Raw genomic sequence first — 22,247 nt, forward strand, 5'->3', positions numbered from 1 at the left:
CAGAGCTGGGGAGGAGCAGGAGGGCAGACGAAGACACAATCGTGACAAATGTAGAGCGTATTTTTTTTTCTAATTGAGAATCTAGACACATGTAACTTCTATTATACCTCCACATTTTTTTCCTGTGTTTGTTATATTATTGTCTGTAATTTTCTTTAATAAAGGTTTTCCATGTGTAGCTTCGGGCTATATAAGATGGAATCTTTTCCTAGTTTTTTGGGTGGGATTCAATTTTAAGTGAGGTCATCCACCAAATAGCATTATCACCTACTAACAAGGCTTAAATGGATAGAGGTCACTTTGATAAGGAAATGTCCTAAAAGATTTTGTATTAACATACCAAAGAGTTTTTCTTTTAGTTTTTTTAAGATTTTATCTATTTATTCATGAGAGTTAGAGAGAGAGAAAAAGAGTGAGAGTGGCAGAGGCAGAGAGAGAAGCATCTTAGTTTTCACGAATGGAGAATATAAGGAGGTATCTGACACCTTACAATTGAGATATGATGACTGCCTGAATAGCTAACTTACTTTTCCCGTATTGTATCATGCTGGGCTACAAAGACTTTTTGAACTATTGATTTTAACCAAAATTACTTTTATTATGCATAAATTACAGAAAACCCTAATATGAGTGTCCTCCTTTGGAGTTCAAAAAGCAGATCGATACTTAGCTCAGCTACCCAGAAGTTCAGAGAAACATATATACATATATTTAATTCTGATCTCTTGTTTTTATATATTAAAAATAGGACCTCTGCTTTCGGGGAATACATATGTGACATCACTATTATAGAGCATTATAGAGACAAAGTTTTAAAAAATGTATATAGCATTTAGAATACAATACTCCTAACTCGTGTAAGGAAAAAGTTTAACTAAATACAGAAAAAGTAAAGAATATTTTGCTATTTTCTTGTCTCTCTAGACACCTGGAATGTGCATATCAAATTTTGTTACAAAAAATGTTACTTTAGTGAAAAATTCCTCCACAAGAAGGACACACACACACACACACACACACACACACATTTTAAAGAGCAACAAACGAACGAAAAAAAAGGTAAGCCTGAGCCAATTTCAGTCTCTCTTATTTCAAGCAATATTTAATGCAAAAATAATTTCAGTATAGTAAGATATTGTGAGCAATGTCTGTTATTCACTGTAGAGGATTCAGTCACATAGTGTCAGTTCTTTTTTTTTTTTCTTTTAAAGATTTTATTTATGTATTTGATAGACAGAGATCACAAGTAGGCAGAGAAGCAGGCAGAGAGAGAGGAGGAAGCAGGCTCTGCTGAGCAGAGAGCCCGATGCAGGGCTTGATCCCAGGACCCTGGGATCATGACCTGAGCCAAAGGCAGAGGCTTTAACCCACTGAGGCACCCAGGCACCCCCATAGTGTCAGTTCTATATCCTTTCTTTATTTGCTGTTATATAATAGCCCCAACACTTAAAAACAGTGTAATCTAAAAAAAAATGGTTTTAAAGCAACTTCATTTTGGAGATTTATTGCTGTTGTGATAATCACATCCTCATAGTCGAAGCCCCATTTGAATGCCGCGATATATCGATATATCTGCAGCATGAAACGTAAATAAGCTTGCTCAGCATGGGTTCTACTCCCTTGTGGTCTTCCTTATGTACTACCTTGTAGCTTGCCTTCTGGGTGTAATTTAGGTTGTACTGATCATGTGTGCTCAGGTAAGTCTTGAATTTGGAGCTAATCTAAGGGGAGAGAAGGGCCCTACCATAAATAGGACTGGTGGAGCAGAGCCTGGAACCTCTTCATGCTTGCATCACAGCAGGCGCTACGTTCCCCAAACCAAGAGGTGAAGTGGTCGTTCTGGGATCTCCTGATTCCAGCTCACATTTTGTGATCACGAAGTCATAATTGAGGGGAGCAGTGTCCATCTTTCATTTCCTGATTTTTGTCATGGGCCGTTTAGTGGTCATTTCTATGGTGTGATTCTTGAATTATTCAAGGGTGCCCAAACACTGATCTGGTAGCACTGTATTCCTTTTAAGTAACATTTTGCATGAAATAGCTAGAGCACTTTCTGTTAGCTATAACTGGACCCTGACTGACACTGTTTTCACAAAAATGACCCAGTGATAAAATGAGAAAAACCTAAGAATTTCTGAAGACTTTTCAAAAATTATGTATTAGAAGAATATGAGAGAGAGAGAGAGAGAGAGATTCCCAATATACTGTATCTGGACTAGAGTAGAACAAAAGAATAGATCTGAGACTACTCAAAGGCAAGGCTAATTAAGCTTTGGTGGCCTATTTTCAATCACCCCAGAAAGGCAAATGCTCTGCCCACTTCCTATGTTTTAAAACATGTTATGAAAAAAACCTCCATGATTTTCTTCTCTACAAAAGAAGGAGACTATTGTTCTAAACAATAGTTCTCTATGGGGGTATTTTGGTTGTTGTATATTGGTTGGTTGGTTGGTTTGTTTTTAATGTTTGTAGGAGTGCCTGGGTGGCTCAGATGGTTAAGCTCTGACCCTTGATTTTGGTTCTGGTCATGATCTCAGGGTTGTAGGATCAAGCCCCACATGGGGTCGTGCCCTGGGCATGGAGCCTGATTGGGGTTGTCTCTTTCCCTCTGCCCCTTCACCCACTCTATCTCTCTCCTTCCCTCCGTCTCTGAAAAACAAAAACAAATGTTTGCAAAAGTATGACTTTAAAGTTAATTTTCTTCATCTGAACACTGTAGATTTGCAAATTCCTTCAGGTGGTCTGATGCTCTGAAATTAAATGCAAAAAGTTGTGTATGTAAATATGGAAAGCTTTCAAGTGAGTGATCTATGTAGGTGATCTCCAGATTTTCAAAAGGTTCCATCATCCAACAGCCAAGAAACAAAAGGAATCCTATGGGCCATACATGAAAATCATTTCCTTTTACATTATAGTTACACTCCTATATGCATGAAAAAATTCCTGTGTTCGTGTGATACTGATTTCAATTTTTATAACTTTGCATAAAGAGTTCAGGATAGTTCTTTGTTTATCAGTACCATATTTGAAATAAAGAAAAAAAAGTCATTGGTTTATTCAAATGGAAGTTTGTCTTAATATTAGGGTAACTTATAGAATTATTTTCTATGATCTACAATAACAAATTATAATATTTTTATTAATTGTCCAAATAGAACAGTCACTATATGATTGCATAACATGGGTGAATCTCTTTATATTGAGTACATATTATGGGATTCCATTCAGGTAAGGCCCAAAAGGAGAGGGGGGAAAAACAAACTAAACTATAATGTTTCTTTTGGAATGAAGAGAGTTGTTCAAGGGATTTGAGGGGGGCGGTGGGTGTTCCCTGGCATCAATAATGCTCTATCTGTTTACCTACTTGTTGATTACGTGGCTGTGTTCTCTTGATGATGATTAATTACACTGCAAACTAATGATATATACATTCTTTGTGCTTTACTTTAATGCAAAGTATTTTGCAAATTCCTAAATAAGAAGTTCATTTCCTGTTTAAGAGCTCCAAAAATTTCACCAAACACTATGTTTGTACTAACTACCTGGTCAAGTTCTATGGCTTCCCTGCGCTTTCACTGTGTTTTCCCTTCTGCCTTAAACTGCTCTAATATTCTGCTAGGCATTGTCATTGACCTTTAATCACTTTTGAGGTCACACCCAGTATTCTAAGGTAAGAGGTCCCTTAATATAGTTCCTCTGGACATTAGCTTAAGGAAGCCTGTGGGCTTGCTTGTGAACCATGTGGAAAGTAAGAGGTAACCATGTTCTCATTTGATCTTTCATTTATTTGATCTTTTATTTACTGTATTTGTCATTTGATCTTTCATTTATTCAGTATCATCCTCTTTCTTTCTAAAAAATTCTATGAGGTAGATGTTATACTTTTCTCCTTAGTATTTTATTGTCATAAATCCTAGAGACAGGAAGAGACCTACCTAAGAAATTTTAGTCTGACATCTTCTACTCCCTTATAGACTGAGTACGCAAAATTAGAATTTCAGATGCTTCTTCTTTCTAGAGATCCATACCTAGATTTGAGAAAAGCTGCTACATGATAAAATGATATATATTCTTAGAATGATAACAGGTCTAAAAAGCTAAATTCCTATGTTGAAAAATAGTACTTAGACTACATATTCTTTTTGCTGGCATTAATGACTTTTTTTGTAAATCTTTTAAATTAATGTTACATATAAACAACTATTATTTCAAAACAGGATTGAAAGAAATACACCTATCTAGGTACAATAAGACCTCTTTTGTTTGTTTAGTTTAAGATTTTATATATATATATATATTTTTTTTTTTGATGGTCTATATTTGAGAGAGAGAAAGAGAGAGCATGCACAATAGAGAGCGCACAAGCAGTGGGGAGGGGCATAAGGAGCCAGAAGCAGGATCCCCCCTGAGCAGGGAGCCCTCTGCAGGGCTCAATCCCAGGACCCTGAGATTAGGACCTGAGCAGAAGGCAGACACTTAACCGACTGAGCCACCCAGGGCCTATAAGACCCCTTTTAAATACATACCTAGAAATAATCATAAAATCTTCAACTACAGCTTAACCTACTATGTTTTTTCTTTTTTCCCTAAGATGATAGCAATATAATTGAAACTGTATTTGAATACAGAGAATCTTATCTGTAGGAACTATCAATATAATTATACCAAAATCTTGACAAGTAAGTGCTCTCCCTTTATCTTCAACCCATTGCAACCACACTAGCTACTCTTTTTACATTATCAACAGATGAATGACATGAGCTACCTTTTCCTATCATTACTAATCAGAATAATTAGCAATCCCAAGTAAACTCTAAGGCACATCATTCCTTTTTAAGAAAATGTGATTTTGATTTCAAGTTAATATGGGGAACCCTGCAACCCATAACTGACTTTTGAATACTTGGAAGTCACATTGATGCATTAAAAGTTCCAAGAAGTTTTTCAGAAATAACACTTAATTGACTTTCATCAAGCATCTTAAAAATGTATCTGCCATAGAAATCTTGTTTCATGTAACATTAATATCCTACTTATGGGCTCTGCAGAATACACTTGGAATAACTAATAGAGATCACTAAAAGATCACTACTCACTTCTGCTATTTCCCCAACACTGTATTGTGGGTGCAAGGTTCAGAATTCACGCCGTTGTCTATATCCTCATGTGGCTTTCTTGATCTTGTTTTTTCTTTCACTTTAAGGCAAAGAAGAAAGTCCCACCTTTTATAGTATGTGGGAAAGTCTTGCATAAATCTTCCCCCTGCACCGTAATATCCAATTTCTCTGATAACTAATATTTATGATGTTGAAATAAGAGTTTCTCCTTATTAATTTTACAACGTAGACAAATGCATACCTTAGAAATTTTTCTAGTTTTTTCTTCCTTTGATATTTTGATGGGAATTCCTCCTTCCTCCAGGTACACATCTAAGCTTTCCAATGTGTATTTATGTATGAACATTATAGAACTAAGGTATTCTTTTTGAAATATTTACACTTTTATTTACATTTCTCCTAGTGGTGAATAGAAAAATGATAGAATATGTGGGCAACTATTTACATACCAGTTAGAAAGAGCAGAAGGCAATAGAATTAGGGAGAAAAATATGTTATTCAAAATACTCTAAATAAAACAATGATCTTCCCTGCCCAATCCAAGGGAATTTATTCACATTATTTTATGTGTTCATGTAACAATCATGCAAATGGCACTCCCTAGACTTGTCAGTGTGTTGGAAAGAGTCATAATCTTTCAAAGGTAATATTATACTAAGTATAATCATAATAATTCACAGGAAATAGTCATAATCTTTTGGGATAGTGTCAAAGAAGAATTTCATAGAGCAGAGTGGTTAAGACTATGTACCCAAATCTTGGTTCTGAGAGTTATTGGTTGGTAGACCTGCTCTCTCTGCTTTACTTTTCTGATCTGAAAATGATAATAGTAAGGGTATTTAAATAATTTAATGCTAAGAAAAGAACTTGATATAATGCATATTACTTTTATAGTTCCAAATACTTTCTGTAGTTACTGATGCTAGTACATGTTTGGAATTGTGAGATGACTTGAAAGCTAATATTTATTCACTAGAACAACAAATACAAGATGCTTACAATGTGTTTTGTAAAATTCTGAGAATTTACTTTTTTATTCTTTTAAAGATTTTATTTACTTATTTGTCAGAGAGAGATCACAAGTAGCCAGAGAGGCAGGCAGTGGGGTGGGGAATCAGACTCCCTGCTGAGCAGAGAGCCTGATGCGGGGCTCGATCCCTGAGATCATGACCTGAGCCAAAGGCAGAGGTCCAACCCACTGAGCCACCCAGGCACCCCAAGTTGTGAGAATTTAAAACACCACTCTGATCACGGTGCCAATGTTTCTGCTCGCAGACAGTTCACACACTAGTTGGGAGTAGATAGACAATAAATAATCTGAATGAGATGACAGAGTTAAGACCCAAATGACAAAATAGTGTCCACCATCTGAAAATGTGAGAAAACAACAACTTTAAAGAATATCTGATGTCATAATGGAAAGATAGAGAAAGAGATTATGTGGGCAAGTATTTAACTGCTTCTAGTCAGAGAAAGCAGAGAACAATTAACAGGTGTATTTGAGAATCAGGAAGTCCAGTGGAGCTGGGCACTAATGCACTTAATGGAATGACATCATTAGTGAATAGAACAGACATGATTCTACCTTTGTGGATGTCATCGACTGCTACGTATTAGCACTTTAATTTTAGGGACTTTCATTTACTTGAAAGAATCTCAAATGCAGCTAATGCATTGGCCTGTGGAGTATTAAATGAAAGGGTTAAAATCTGGTCGGAAAGGGGAAAATTAATACAGGGGATGTTTGTGACATTTAATTTCTTCAAATGTGTTTTCTCATCTGCAAGATGGGGATCGTCACAATTGTCCTGCTTACTTCTCAGGGTTATTGGGAGGATTGAATCTAATGGTATATCAAGAACATTTCACAAAATAGAAAATGGTAAGGCATTGGAAGTTATTGTTACAAATGCCTCATTTTTTCCTATAAGGTGGTTTTACTACCTCATCTCTTTCTAGTCTATTACTATGTCATTGAGGCCTATTCCATTACGCTTTCTAAAATTAAAAGCAATCCCTCGCAGTCTCCTTCTACCTTACATGATTTTTCTATTTTTTCCATAGCGTTTATACACATTACCTTTAACAGAACACAGTGAAGGTAGAAATTTTTGTCTATATCATCCTCCATATCTAGAACAGGTGTGGCAAGAAGCCAGTAGTCAATAAATATTCGTTGTAAGAATGAATCATCATTAACTTCATTGTAAGATTCTTTTTTTTTTGCATCGTTTGTTAACATATGTTAAAAGAGACAAGGAAGGGGCGCCTGGGTGGCTCAGTCATGATCCCAGGGTCCTGGGATAGAGCCCCCACATTGGGCTCTCTGCTCAGCGGGGAGTCTGCTTCCTCCTCTCTCTCAGCCTGACTCTCTGCCTACTTGTGATCTCTGTCTGTCAAATAAATAAATAAAATCTTCAAAAAAAAAAAAAAGAGAGAGACAAGGAAGACAGAGTTATTCTCAAGGTCAAAAGCAGACAAGGCAGAGAGGAAAGAGGAATGGCCCAGGGAACACTCTTCCCTTGATTCTCTTTACAGGCTGTCCGAGCACTTTGCTGGATCTCCTCTCTCTGTCAATTACACATAATTGTAACTTTTTACCCTACTTTACCAACCCTTAAGGGGATGCAGCTGATAGGGAGTATAAAGACGCTTTGAAATTCCCCAGCGCATACAAATATAAGGACTACTGCCATAAATAAAGATAACTAAGCTAAAATAAAAAGTAGATGCCTAGATATCTGTGCTGAGCGGGAGTCCCTGTGTTTAGTAATTCTCTGCTTAACCTAAGTTAGCCTCAGCACAATTTCACTTCATATGTTGCTTAAGAGAAAAACAAAACTACTTCCTAATTGAAATGTGATCTTATTTTAAGTTGTTTATCATATATTGTATTTCAACCCTAATGATTGGATTTTACTCCTTTAATCAAGATAGTATATTAAAAGAATGAGTAGGTGTGTGTTTTTTTTTTAATGCTAAGCAAATTATACTAGAAACCAGTTTGTAATTTGTGATTGTGCATGATTCTGATAGCGAAGAAATTTCATTACAGGTAGGTTGAAAAACCAGAATGCATGTGCATTTGCATGTCTGGATGCAGGTAAATAAATAGTAAAGCTCATTGATAACAGAGGCCATTATAATTTGAATAAGTTATATTCTTTCTAGGAGAGATAAAGGGTAATGAAAGACAATTCGGAGCGAGTTTGTTATTACTTCATCAAATACCTCAGCCTCAAGCTGATAAAACTCACTTGTATGGTTCCCTTGAGACGTTAACAACAACGATGCTGACAAACATTTGTAGTGATTTCTAAAATCATTAATATCACCATTAAATGAGTTTGTGATGTAGTGGAACACAGGGTAAAGCCAGAGGTGAAACGACTACATACACTTCCATAAAACCATAAGAAGTGAGTTATGAGGGATGATAAAATGAATTGTATTCAGCCTGGACAGATGCAATGAGAAGATAATTTCCCAATGAAACTAACAATGGGCCTTAATGGCATATTAGTTATGTTACTTATAAAAACTCAGACTTACATAGGAACGTAATTTGCTTAAATCTTATTAGCCCAATTTTGAAGTAAGTACTTTTGCAAACACTAATTATGTTGACCGTTTATAGATTATGTTGATATTTATTCTTTATTGTTCCTTAATCTGTCAATTCATTGTGTATAATCTTTCCTGACTAGAGATCCATACAGAGTCATTTTGGAAATAGATGACTGACTGCAAATATGACAGAAAGGGTCATTTTGCATTTTGTTTTGTTTGTTTTAATGTAGTGGCTGGTTAATAAGAGGGGAGGTTTCATTAATACACCATTCGTTTGGGTATGACATAAAATATACCATTTTTTAGGCAAATTATAACTTTAAATTAATAAATGTCTAACCAATAATTTTAAATTAATTAATTAATAATAAATTAATAAATATTTTAAATTAATAAACTAACAGTGACAAAACATCCTACTTTTAAGCAGATATCTAAGATTAGACATACTAGCTTGAATCTAACATCCAGATATCACTTTGAAAGTTGTTCTTACTTTAAATTTCCAACTACTATTCAGTAATTTTTGAACCTTACTTACTTACTCGATACTTACTGTCATGATAGCTTTTAGCTCTTAATTTCTTCTGTGCTATTACCTGTGACTGTAATTTAATAAAGCACATCACCTTGCAGTGAGGATTTTTAGGTGAGGAGCAGAACACCAAGTTTCTGAAATATATGAGGGTTGTTGAAGGAAAAATTCAGAAGGATATCTGTAAGATAAAATATTCTTCCAGAAGATGAATTTTTATTGGCATAATTTATTTCATTAAAAAAATTCAGTCACATTTGACAATAAGGAGAACTGTTTACCTTCTTACATATGAGTACATAAAATAAAAGAGAATATTCTGGCTATCTTATAAAGCATAAAGACCTGATCACATAGCAACCAACACTTATTTTGTCATCTCATTTTGAAATTTTACTTTTCTGTTGCTCTTATTGTGTGTAAAAAAAAAATGAAATGGGGGTGCCTGGGTGGCTCAGTGGGTTAAAGCCTCTGCCTTCGGCTCAGGTCATGATCTCGGGGTCATGGGATCGAGTCCTGCATCGGGCTCTCTGCTCAGCGGGAAGCCTGCTTCCTACTCTCTCTCTCTCTCTGCCTGCCTCTTTGCCTGCTTGTGATTTCTGTCTGTCAAATAAATAAAATCTTAAAAAAAAAAAACAATTACTTTAAAAAAAAAATGAAATGACTGGGGCTCTAGCAAAACCCTCGGCCTCTGCTTCCACTGCTCATGGAATTTGCTGCCTGTGAATTCACAAGCTCATCTGTTAAGTTTGGCACTTGACAGTTTACTTTTTTGGGTAAATTTTTTAAAAAGACTTATTTATTTACTTATTCATTTATTCAGAACATGTCAGAGGAACAGAGGGAGAATCTCCACCAGACTCCCTGCTGAGTGGAGAGCCTGACAGGGGGCTGGATCTCAGGACACTGAGATCGTGACCCTGATTCATGAGGGGAGGTCATGACCTGAGCTGAAGTCAAGAGTTGGAGGCTTCATCGACTGAGCCACACAGGCACCCCATTTATTTGAGCGAAATTGAACCGCAGTGAGCGAGCACGCATTTATTTTGTCTTACCTCTGCCTGCTTCTTTCCTTGTCATTCTTCCAGCTTCTGTGGTCAGGAACAGCTTTGCAATCATCTATTTGTCAGTTTTATTCACAGATGCTCTCTTCATTGTTCCCTGTCCCAGCAGGGAGTCCTCGATTTTGTTATTTTGTTTCTACCTGTGTTTTAGTCGATTACCTATTGTATCATCAGCTCATTTATCTTGCTATCAATCTTTCGCCTCAATAATGAATTGTTTACCAGATTCCTGCTCAGATTTGCTGGCTCTGACACCTGACTCACAGGACAGCTCACACCAGGACGCTATTGCCGAACTGGGCAGCCTGTCCCAGTGCCCCACATCTGTCCTGCCCAAAAAGGCTCCTGATTTTTCCGTGCTTCTTTCTAGGATCACTCTTCACAGTGCTGATATTAACGTTGCCTGATATTTGTGTCTAAGAAACTTTGCCAGTTACCTTACAATTATTGCCACACACATTATGATCCATTTTATGCTATTCCATCATTAAAGCACACATCCTAGAGTTTTCTCCATTTCTACGCCTTCACTTAGTTGCCTTTAGTCTTCTGAATCACAGTTAGTATCTAATGGTTTCCTCCTTGTTTTTCTCCATCATTCAAACTTGATGGTTATTTTACTTCCTAAACACTTCTTGAAATGATTTCTTCTCTACGACCCTGTTTACCATCACTACCATTCAGGTCTGTATCATTTCTCACTTGGCTTGTTTTGGGGGCTCTATGCTAGTTTTTATGGCCTTAATCTCACTCCCTTGGATGTCATCTTCCAGCCAGGTGCCGGATTAGTCTTTCTAAATGGTTTATTGACCTTATCAATATTTATGAACATCTTTCAAAGGCTCCTAACTATTTGCAATAAAAAAAAAAATCAGGAGATAGTCTTAAATTACAGTGACCTTAGAATTTACTGTCCAAAGTGGGACACATACGAGTTAAGGGGAATGCTATTTCTAGTTGTGTCAGCACAACTGGCAAAAACCTGGTAGATGGAAATATGTGGTTACTCAGGTTAAGATCCTTTCCATGGTCTGGTATCTGTGACTTCTGTTTCAATCTCAACTTTTCTGATCCTGATCTCAAAATTTAAGTTCTGTATCTGCCTTTACTAGTTTATAACCCAAAGTGGTCTTTCATGCTGTCCCATCTGTTTGGACCGCTCCCCTCCACTCATCCTCTGCTTGGTTCATACCTAATTCTTTCTTAACACCGAATTTAGGAGTCACCTACTGTAGGAAGCTTTTCTTGACTCCCTTAGGGTATGGCTTCAAATAATAACATCTATTTGGGCTTATTATATTGCTGTTTAAATATTTTTCTCGTCTGTCTTCTCTGCTAAACTTTGAGATCTCTATCTCCCAAAGGGAAGAGACTGTTTTTCATTTCTGCAAACTTAGAATAACACTTAGTAGTTGTAGCACTTATGGATTTGTATATAATAATTATACAGGCATATTTTGTTTTATTGTGCTTTGCTCTATTGTGCATCTCAGATATTGCATTTTTTACATATTGAAGGTTTGTAACAACCCTGTGTGAAGCAAATCAACTGACACCATTTTTCCAACAGCCTTGGCTCACTTTGAGTCTCTGTGTCACATTTTTCAAAGTTTTCATTATTATATTTGATTGGTTGCAATCTCATGATAAAACTTAAACAATGAGGTGTTGCTTCTTATGGACAAGCAAAGAAAGTGGTTTGTTGAGTTGGAATCTACTCCTGGTGAAGCTGCTGTGAAGATTGTTGAAAGGATTTTTTTTTTCTTTTACAGTCTTGAGGTCTTTTATTTTCTTTATATTTATATGCCATGAATTCATAGGGAATGGGTTCCAGTAGTTCGGGCTCCTTTTCATTGGTTCTCATGAAATGTGCTTCTCTGGGTGGAGCAGGCTGATGCTTCAGTTGAACCCAAGTACCTTTCTCTTTGGCTTCCTTCTTTTTCTGATCATTTTCCTTTACACGCTTCAGGAAGCTATCTCGGCTCTTTGAATGTTTAATATGCTCAATGCGTACATTAATTCTCTTGGCAAGAATCTTGCCCTTAACTTGTTTGTTTACAACAATGCCAACAGCATGCTGGGTAACATTGTAGACTCTTCCAGTTTTGCCATGGTAACATTTGTGGGGCATTCCCTTTTGAACAGTGCCCATTCCCTTGATGTCCACAATATCACCTTTCTTGTAGATTTGCATGTATGTGGCCAAAGGAACAACTCCATGTTTTCTAAAAGACCTAGCGAACATGTAACGGGTACCTCTCCTCTTTCCCTTTGTGTTGGTCATTTTGGCAAATTACTGGAAGATGGCGGTTCCGGCCGAAAGGGCTGTTGAAAGGATTTTTGAAAGGGTTTAGAATAGTCCATAAACTGAGCTGATAAAACAGCAGCAGAGTTTGAGAGAATTATCTCCCATTTCGAGAGAGTTCTACTGTGCGTGAAATGTAAGCATCATCTGTACAGAGAATTCACTCATGAAAGGAAGAGTCAACTTCATTGATGTCTTATTTTAAGAAATTGTCACAGACACCCTGGCCTTCAGCAACCACCACCCTGATCAGTAGCCATCAACACGGAGGAACACCCTCCACCAGCAACAAGATTATGTCTTGTTGCAAGTTCAGACGATGGTTAGTAATTTTTAGCAATAAAGTATTTCCCTTATAATACATACTTTTTTGGACATAATGCTACTGAACTCTTACTAGACTGCAGTATAGTTTAGTGTAAACATAACTTCTCTGCACAGGGGAAGAAAATTATTTGACTTGCTTGTTTACAATATTCATTTTATTATTGTAGTAATCTGGAACTGAACAGGTGATGTCTCTGAGGTATGCCTGTAGAGATATGAAAAGGATACCATACTTGAAATAAGGAAATTTATAGTCTATTGGAGAGACAGATAGATAAAAATGCAGTATGTATTAACGGAGAGCATGTTCTAAAGCAATCAAGTAAGGTTTAAGAAAATAAGCAAAATCCAGGGGTGCCTGGGTAACTCTGTCAGTTAAACATCTGCCTTCGGCTCACGTCCTGATCCCAGGGTCCTAGGACTGAGCCCCACATCTGGCTCCCTACTCAGCGGGGAGTCTGCTTCTCCCTCTTCCTCTGCTGCTCTCCTTCTCCTGCTTGTGTGCTCTCTCTCACTCACTCTCTTTCTCTCTCTCTCAAACAAACAAATAAATAATCTTTAAAAAAGAAAATAGGTAGAATCTACTTTATCTTGAGGTGGAGCAGGAGTTTAATAGGTAGAATAAGTAGAGGAAGGCATCAGTGTATGTGTCCTCTAGTCAAGGGATGAAGAGAACCTCCACTTACTTATCAAATCATTGTACTCAAGCCTGATCAGCAGTGAGATTACATTATGTAAATATTATTCTCTGTTGAGTTTTTGAAGGTCATTGACTAATAATGCCCTCCCCACTCCCGAGAGCAATTTATTTAAAAAAACAATTTGTCAAAAATTTCAGTAGGAGGAATGACTGAATCACAAAAACTTGTGAATTTCAAATATACTACATTTCCTCTCTTTGAGAGATCAAAGAGAAGAGTTGCAGGGAGTAGATACAAACTTTTTTCTATCTTTTAAAAAATATCTATCACAAGCAAGTGTGCACAGAGAAACACATATATGCTCAGATTCTTGCATATTAAAACCAAAGTGACTGGATTGTCTTCAAGAGGCACAGACATACAGTTTCAACGAAAAGAATGCCTAGAACTTTGTAATGGTTACCTGAGATCAATGTTATTTCTTATAAAAAATCAGTAGATAAAACAAATACATAATACAGGTATTGACTTATGAATACTTAGGTAATCTGTACAATGGTAATTCTTTTGCCTGACTTACCAGAACAAAAGAAAAAATTCTGTTCTGCTTTCACAATACAATTCTTACTTCACATAGAGGTCACTTAGAAAAGTAATTTAACCTTTTAATCTGACATGATAGATTGTTAAAAACAAATCGCAAAGAAAACATATTACCCAGATATAGTTATTAGGTGTATAGATTACCATAGGCCACATTAATAAGTTCCAAATGATGTAAATATAGAAACATACATATTTTTAGGCTTTTCTTGAAGCACAGTCCTATACTCTTACATACCAATTTGCTGGCATATGAAGTAATAAAATCTCATCCAGCTTTATTTAATTACAAACTATGGATCACCTTCTTTATAATAAAGTTAGCTTTCCAGATGTGTATTTAATGCTTTTACCTATTTAATCAATTTGATATTGAATATCCAAATATTTGGCTTTTACCTCTGTGGTCTTTGTTTTCTGTGTTCTCAGTGTTTTTTATCTGGATGTCTTTGGTGACAAATACACAGAGCCCAAGGATAGTTAAAGTATAAGACTGAGATTCATAAATCTAACTTCTATCCTTTACTTTGTCATAACTGGCGGTAACCTTGAGGAAATCATTTAATCTCTTTGTGCCTCCATCACTTCACTATAAAACTTGGATAATGATACTTATCTCACTGGATAAGAGGGAGATGTTAATGTTTGTAAAGCCTTGGAGATCTTCAGATAAACTAGAATGGAATTGCTAATGTAAAGAAATCACTATTGTTATGTTCTTCCTCTAATCATTTCAAGATATACATAGATACATTTATATATATGTATATATATAAACTGACCATTACAAGGACTTTATCCATGTTACTTTATTTAAATTAGTCACTGGAAAATGTAATACACTAGATGCAGAAGGGTTTTTGTGTAAGACATATCAATTGTTTCATTAAAATGAATAAATTTCCATTCTACTTGTCATTCTTTAGGGATGAGATTCTCATGCATAGTAAATACATTTTTATAGAATATACCTTAGCCCCTGCCTTAGATAGATCTAAAGAATCACAATTCTGAATTGTTCTTATTGCTCAATTTCTAGGATTTACAAATTAATCAAATATTAATTATTAAAACATAGAATCTTTGTACTATACACTTCCTATTTTCTCAAATCACGCATTAATTTTATTCAGATGACTTCAACCATTCCTAAAAGGAGGAAGGGCTGTAGGAAGAAGACTTCAAGGTATAAATTGATAAACTTGACCAAGTTTCTGTACTAAAGGATCTTATACTACAGTGAAACACACACTGCCTCTAATACAGGCCCTGAGAAGATGTGATAATCCAGTACAAACTAAAAATGGGAAAAACATAAGCGCAACCAATTCTGGCTGGGGGAATCTGAGAAAACTTTATGACAAAGAAGTGAATTTAATGTGGTCATAGAAGGGTAGTTGGTTAGGATAGCTTTGTGGGAAGAAAAGGACCTCAAAAGAGGTCATTGCAGGCAGATACAGCAATTTAAACTATACCATCAATGGAGATGATTGGATTCAAGAGAACCAGAAGCCACATAGCAGCATGTAATTGTCAACAGCAAGGTGTATGCAATTACTATAATGAGCGGCAAGATTGGAATGGCCAGCAGGAGGCCATCAATACATGGGAATATGTGATGAGGGTGCATAAACCATTATGTTATTAGGGGTAAGGAGATGGGCAGCCAATGAGGTCATTATTTGACTAAATATCAGAAACATTAAACAGTTGATGAGCAGAATGTTAATGTCAGTTACCACAGTGGAAAATCACAATCTGGTTTTCTGACTTGCAATATATCTTCCAAGGGCTAATAGATATATTAGGAATGGAAGCAGTACTGAGGAACATAAAACACCATTATGACTCTCCATTAGAGGCAGGGAACACACAGGTCAGATGATAAATGCATTTTTGCCTCAAGTTTGCTTTACAGTGGATCCAAAGGGTATGAGAACCAATCACTGATCATTTTTCTAGTCACGGGTTTGTCATTAAGATAAACACACTTAGTAGCTGACAGAATCCTCATACTGGCTAGCTGTGGAGTAAGAGTCAAGCTTTCACTGTAAGGAAGGCCACACACATATCTGTGACCCACATAGAAAATCAGAAGCAATGGATATCTCAAGTTGAATGGCAGTGATTAGACTACGGGTGTGATAGTTTTGTCATACCGCTGTTTGTTTCGCCAAAAATCCTGAAGATTTGCAAATGGTAGAATACAGTCTTAAGCTAACCAAGGGATAGCCCCACTCTCAGCTGATAAACTGAATATGGATTTGGTACTAGAACAAATCAACAAAGCCTCTAGCACTTTCATGTAGCTATTGATTTGGTGAATGTGTTCTTTTCATTCCTAAGAAGGAAGAGGAGCAGAACAATTTGTATTCCTTTGGAGTGGACAGCAATACACCTTTATTGTTTTATGCTATAGCTGTAATTATTTTCTTGCTCTTTGTTATAATATAGTGCAAAGTAAACTTGATCATCTGGATATTCTTTCAAATCTCAAATTGTTCTCTTACACCAATGACATTTTTAAGATCATATTCAGGAAGCAAGCAATGGAAAGAACTATGGTAAAGTACTGTAGGGTCTAAAATAAACCCTGCAGAAATACAGGGGATTTCCTTATTAGTGAATGATTATGGAGGTACAATGATCTAGCATATCCCATCTAAGATAAAGAATAAGTTGTTGTTTCTTATAACTCTTATCTCTAAGAAAGATACACAGTGCTAGGTGGGCCTCTTAGGATATTGGGGGCATTAGTAACACATTTATTGACTCTGAAGACCACTAGTATTGAGTAGAAAACAGAGCAAGAGCAATAAAATGAGCATTTAAGTTACATTTCTGAATTTTTTTCCAAAGAAAAGTCCAAGAATTTAGCAGCAGAGACCCCTAGGTTTCGGGTTCTCTGCAGACCATGTTCTCTGCAGCAGAGAGACCTATATCGTTCAGGATCCAGCTTCTGGAATGCAACTGGGCTCTTAGAGGGACCATTAACAGGCATCTATCAAGCGATACAGTAAGTTCATCACAGGAGACAGGGAGGCAAAGATAGCGATACTCCCGTAGCATACTATACCGGTAGGGAAAATGACTTGTGTTATCATAGGAGATAGAGTTGATGCTACATAATGAGGACCAGTAAGTATATATCTGGAAATCAGAGAATCTACTATGGTTTCTTTGTCCATGCCCAATAATGGGCAATTTCAGCAGCAGCAGCAGCTTAAAAAGGCATCATAACCAATGGTGGTCCTCTTGGAAATTAGAGACCGAGTTACTCCACTGGGCAATAATAAACTTAGACAATAGAAGTGCTGGCCATGAATGAAGTTCATGTTGAATGAGTGGTATGGGAGCTGTAAGAATATATTGTTATAGGACATGAATGAGCGCAAGGAGTAGTCTGCAGCAGACTGTTTTGATATCCCATCCATATCTTTTGGGCTTTCCCAGGGCAGTACACTCTGGTCTATCTTCCAATTATTCAAGTTTGTTTATGATTAGACTCTACTTTGTCCACGTGCCAGACAGAGAAGTATTGGGAATTGACATCCACCTCAGGAGTAACCATCCACCAATGACTGAAGGAAATCATTGAATAAATACCCCAGGTCCCTTAATTTGTGGGAGAGATAATTTTGAAGTACAGATTCTGAACTGACTCCCAGATCCCCCAGCCGTGCTGCTGCTTTTCCCACAGATGTTCTGTGGTTTCATCTCCCAAATGATCTTACTATCAAATTTGTGTTTCTGGCTTTGCTTCTGGTGTAACTCAAACAAAGAAAATAGACTTAATTATTTGAAGTGATTCATTACAGGTTAATGGGAGACTGAGAAGAATTATATTCCAGAAGAGCTTATTTTCAGTATATGAGTTGTGTGCAACTTTATTGTATGATTTCTTTGGCAAAAGTCAGGCCAGAACTCAATATTTTCATTTCCTTCCTTCCTTCCTTCCTTCTTTCCTTCCTTCCTTCCTTTGCTTCTTTGTTTCTTTGTTTCTTCTTTCTCTCTCTCTTTCTTTCTCTAGGGTTCTATAATGGTTTTCTTTTTCATTACGGAAATGGAATTTGTGTTTATAGTAAAAAATATCAATTCAAAGATAAAATTATATGACAAGAACCTTGTTCTTCTTACTAATAGTCTTGCAATGCTAAAATTTTTGCTTATTTTCCTTTAAATAATACTTGATTCTTCTAAGTTATGCCACTTTCAAATGGAATTTTATTCCTTTATTTTTTTAGATATTAAAAACATGACTTTATGCCTATTATGATCAGACATTTGCAGGTTACTGGTGATATGGCAGTTAACGGTAACACTGTCCTTGCTCACTTGCATTTAAAAATATATGAGGAGGAGTGCCTGGGTGGCTCAGCGGGTTAAAGCCTCTGCCTTCGGCTCAGGTCAAGATCCCAGGGTCCTGGGATCAAGCCCCACATTGGGCTCTCTGCTCCGCAGGGAGCCTGCTTCCTCCTCTCTCTCTGCCTGCCTCTCTGCTTACTTGTGATCTTTGTCTGTCAAATAAATAAATAAAATCTTTAACAAAAAAAAAATATATGTATATGAGGAAACAGACATTAATTATAAGATCACATGCATAAACTTCTGCATATTTTTTAAACTTCTGCATTTTATAGAAACAATGGAAGTGAACATAGACAGATAAATATAATCAGGAAAGTCTCCCTGAGGGAGTACCATTTGACTGAAGTCTGATTAATTGGTAGAATTTACTAATTTGAAGAAAAGTAGGGCAGAGGTCAGGCACAGGAAATGGTGTGCAAAGGTACTTTGGCTAGGAGTAGAAAACATCGATTGAATGCAGAAAGCATGTGTGATTGAGATGTGAAAAAAGGAGAAAGCATGATAACAAACATGACTGGGAAACTGACCAAGATCTTTCAAAGAAATTGAAAGCCAAACAATTTTTAAATAATGTAGATGGTTATGTGGGGGTAATATGGTCAGCTTTGCAGTTTGTAATGACTGCTTTGCCTAAAATATAGGTATGGAATTGGAAGCATTGAGAATGAATGACAGATTGGTTAAAAGTCCATAATTGTCCACGTGAGCAATGATTTCTTGATCTAAAACAATGATGCTAAGGAAAGAGAAAAATGTGCAAATGTAACAATACTTAAATCAACAATATTTAAAAGGAAAAATTCGGGCGCCTGGGTGGCTCAGTGGGTTAAGCCGCTGCCTTCGGCTCAGGTCATGATCTCAGGGTCCTGGGATTGAGTCCCGCATCGGGTTCTCTGCTCGGCAGAGATCCTGCTTCCCTCTCTCTCTCTCTGCCTGCCTCTCCATCTACTTGTGATCTCTCTCTGTCAAATAAATAAATAAAATCTTTAAAAAAAAAAAAAGGAAAAATTGATGGGACTTTCGGATATATTAATAATGAGGGATATTGGCCTACGCAAGAAGATGAGTGGTTCAATACTATAACAAACTGGAGAATAACAATTTCAGGGCAAAGTTTATGGGTTTAGGCATAGATATGTGGAGCTTGAAGAGCCTTTGAGAGATCTAAATAATACCTTTACAGCGAACAGTAGCTTAAGACAGCTGGAGTTCAAAGAGGTTTGGCTAAAAGTTGTGAATTTGGGAATCATAAGCAAATCTCTCTCTCTCTCTCTCTCTCTCTATATATATATATATATATATATATATAGATACATATATATTTGCATGTGTGTGTGTGTGTGTATCGTGGAGTTCTATGTAACTTTATGTGGAGGAGATTGGCTATAGGGGAAGTATAGTGTGAAAAATGATTACCTTTGAGATTATGTTCTGATGTCTTTTCCAGTCACCCACCTCCCTTGCTCATGACCTTATGTACTTCTCACTTTCTGTGTACATATCAGCTATTGTTTATCAATATGTTTTTCAAGTTTATTTGATATAATTGTTCCTGCTGCAGATGATAATGACAAAGGCAAATGTCATATAATCATAGCGCAAATAATGGCAGCAAACATACATGGCATGTAGAAAAGGACCAAAATGTTTATATGAATGAAAAAAATTAATTTTTAGAACCATACTATAAGGTAGGTATCCTCATTTTATTTCCATCTCAAAAATAGGAAAACTCAGTTACGGTGAAGTTAAGTAATTTTTTAAATGATTTTATATTAGAAAGCAGTAAAGTGCAGATACAAAGCCAAGCACTCACCTTCAGAAATTTTGCCAGTAACCATTCTGCTGTTCTAACAGAATATAGAATTTTTTATTTTAAAAAAATTTATTTATTTATTTACTTACTTAGAGTGCAAGAGAGAGGGGCAGAAGGAGAGGGAGTAAGAGAATCTCAAGCAGACTTCCCACTGAGCACAGTGCCTGAAGTGGGGTTCGATCTCTCAACCCTGACATCACAACCTGAATGTAAACCAAGAGTCAGATGCTTAACTTATTGTACCGCCCAGGTACCCCAGAATATATATTTTTCTAAAGTGTACATCACTCATTTAGATAGAAAATATTCTAGGTCATAAAGAAAAGTCTTAATAAAATTTATTTATTTTTGAAGTCCTAATAATAAAAAGAAAGAAAAGTCTTAATAAATTTAAAAAGATTGAAATCTTCAAGGTGTGTTTTTTGACCATAACAAAATTAGCTATAAATCATTTTTAAAGAAAGATGTCAGGAAGAATCATCAAACATTTGAAAAAACCTTTAAGACCACTCTAAAAATAGTAGACTAAAGCAAAAAATTCACAGAGAAAATTAGAAAACATTTTGAACTGAATGAAAAGAGGAAAATACAACATATCAAAGCTTGTGGATATAGTTAACATAGTCCCTAGATAGAACTATATTGCATAAGGGATGCCTGGGTAACTCAGTTGGTTGGTTAGGCAACCAACTCTTGATTTTGGCTCAGTTCATGATCTCAGAGTGGTGAGATGGAATCTCAGAGATGGGATCTCAGAGATGGTGAGTGGCTCTGTGCTGGACATGGAACACCATTAAGATTCTCTTGCTCTCTCTCCCTCTGCCTCTCCCCTCAGCTCACTCACTCTCTCTTTCTCAAAAAAAAAAGAAAGAAATATATGGTGTTAAATGTGTCTATTAAAAAACAACAACAACAAAAATCTATGATCTATGCTTTCACCCTGAGAGTCCAAATAAAGAAAAATTAATTAAATATTAAGTGGGTAGAGAAAAGAAATAATTTTTAAAATGACCAAAATTCGGGCACCTGGCTGGCTCAGTCAGTTGGTTCTGACTCTTGACTTCAGCTCAGGTCCTGATCTCAGGGTCAGGATATGGAGTTCTGCATTTGGCTCTGTCCTCAGGGTAGTCTTGACTCTCTCCTGCACACCGCACCCCCGTTTCTCCCCTCCTCCTCCTCCTCGCATACCTGCACATGTGCTCGCTCACTGTCTCTCAAATAAATAAAATCTTTAAAAATAAATAAAAATGGGGCGCCTGGGTGGCTCAGTGGGTTAAGCTGCTGCCTTTCGGCTCAGGTCATGATCTCAGGGTCCTGGGATCGAGTCCCGCATCGGGCTCTCTGCTCAGCGAGAAGCCTGCTTCCCTCTCTCTCTCTCTGCCTGCCTCTCCATCTACTTGTGATCTCTCTCTGTCAAATAAATAAATAAAATCTTTGAAAAAAAAAATAAATAAATAAAAATGACCAGAATTCAATGAAATAGAGAAAGTACAGAGAAAAATCCATATTAACACTATACTGGGAGCTTTAGCTTGTATAATAAGACAATTTTAAAATGTTTTACTTAAGATTTCTAATCTTTCCAAAAAAATCAGAAAGGGAAAACTTAAAATGTCTTTATTCAGAGATGACATGATTGTCTACGTGGAAAACCTCAAAGAATCTTCAAAAGCCTTCTGGATTAATAAGTAGGAATAGCAAGTTGGCAAGATACAAGGTCAACCGACACAAGTCAACAGCTTTCCTATATCAGAAATGAATAATTGGAATTTGGAGTCTTTTAAAATGTCATTATAATAACTACTTCTGAATACTTAGGATTAAATAGAGCAAAATATATCCAAGTGTGGTAGGTAGATACTACAGATGAAAGAAATCAAAGACTTAAATAAATGAAGAGA

At 36.4% G+C, this 22,247-nt stretch overlaps 1 protein-coding gene across 1 annotated transcript in view; it reads right to left on the minus strand.

The window, feature by feature from the left end:
• LOC125106955 (60S ribosomal protein L21-like) overlaps positions 1 to 12,605 on the minus strand; it is a 30,147-nt gene extending 17,542 nt beyond the window's left edge. Inside the window, exon 1 of the mRNA XM_047741516.1 lies at positions 12,051 to 12,605. Coding sequence (XP_047597472.1) covers positions 12,051 to 12,570 — 520 coding nt within the window. The 5' untranslated portion in view covers positions 12,571 to 12,605. The remainder of the gene's footprint in view (positions 1 to 12,050) is intronic.
• Positions 12,606 to 22,247: the final 9,642 nt, after the last annotated feature.

The sequence above is a fragment of the Lutra lutra genome, chromosome 8 (assembly GCF_902655055.1).
Source record: "Lutra lutra chromosome 8, mLutLut1.2, whole genome shotgun sequence".
Classification (NCBI taxonomy): Eukaryota; Metazoa; Chordata; class Mammalia; order Carnivora; family Mustelidae; genus Lutra; species Lutra lutra.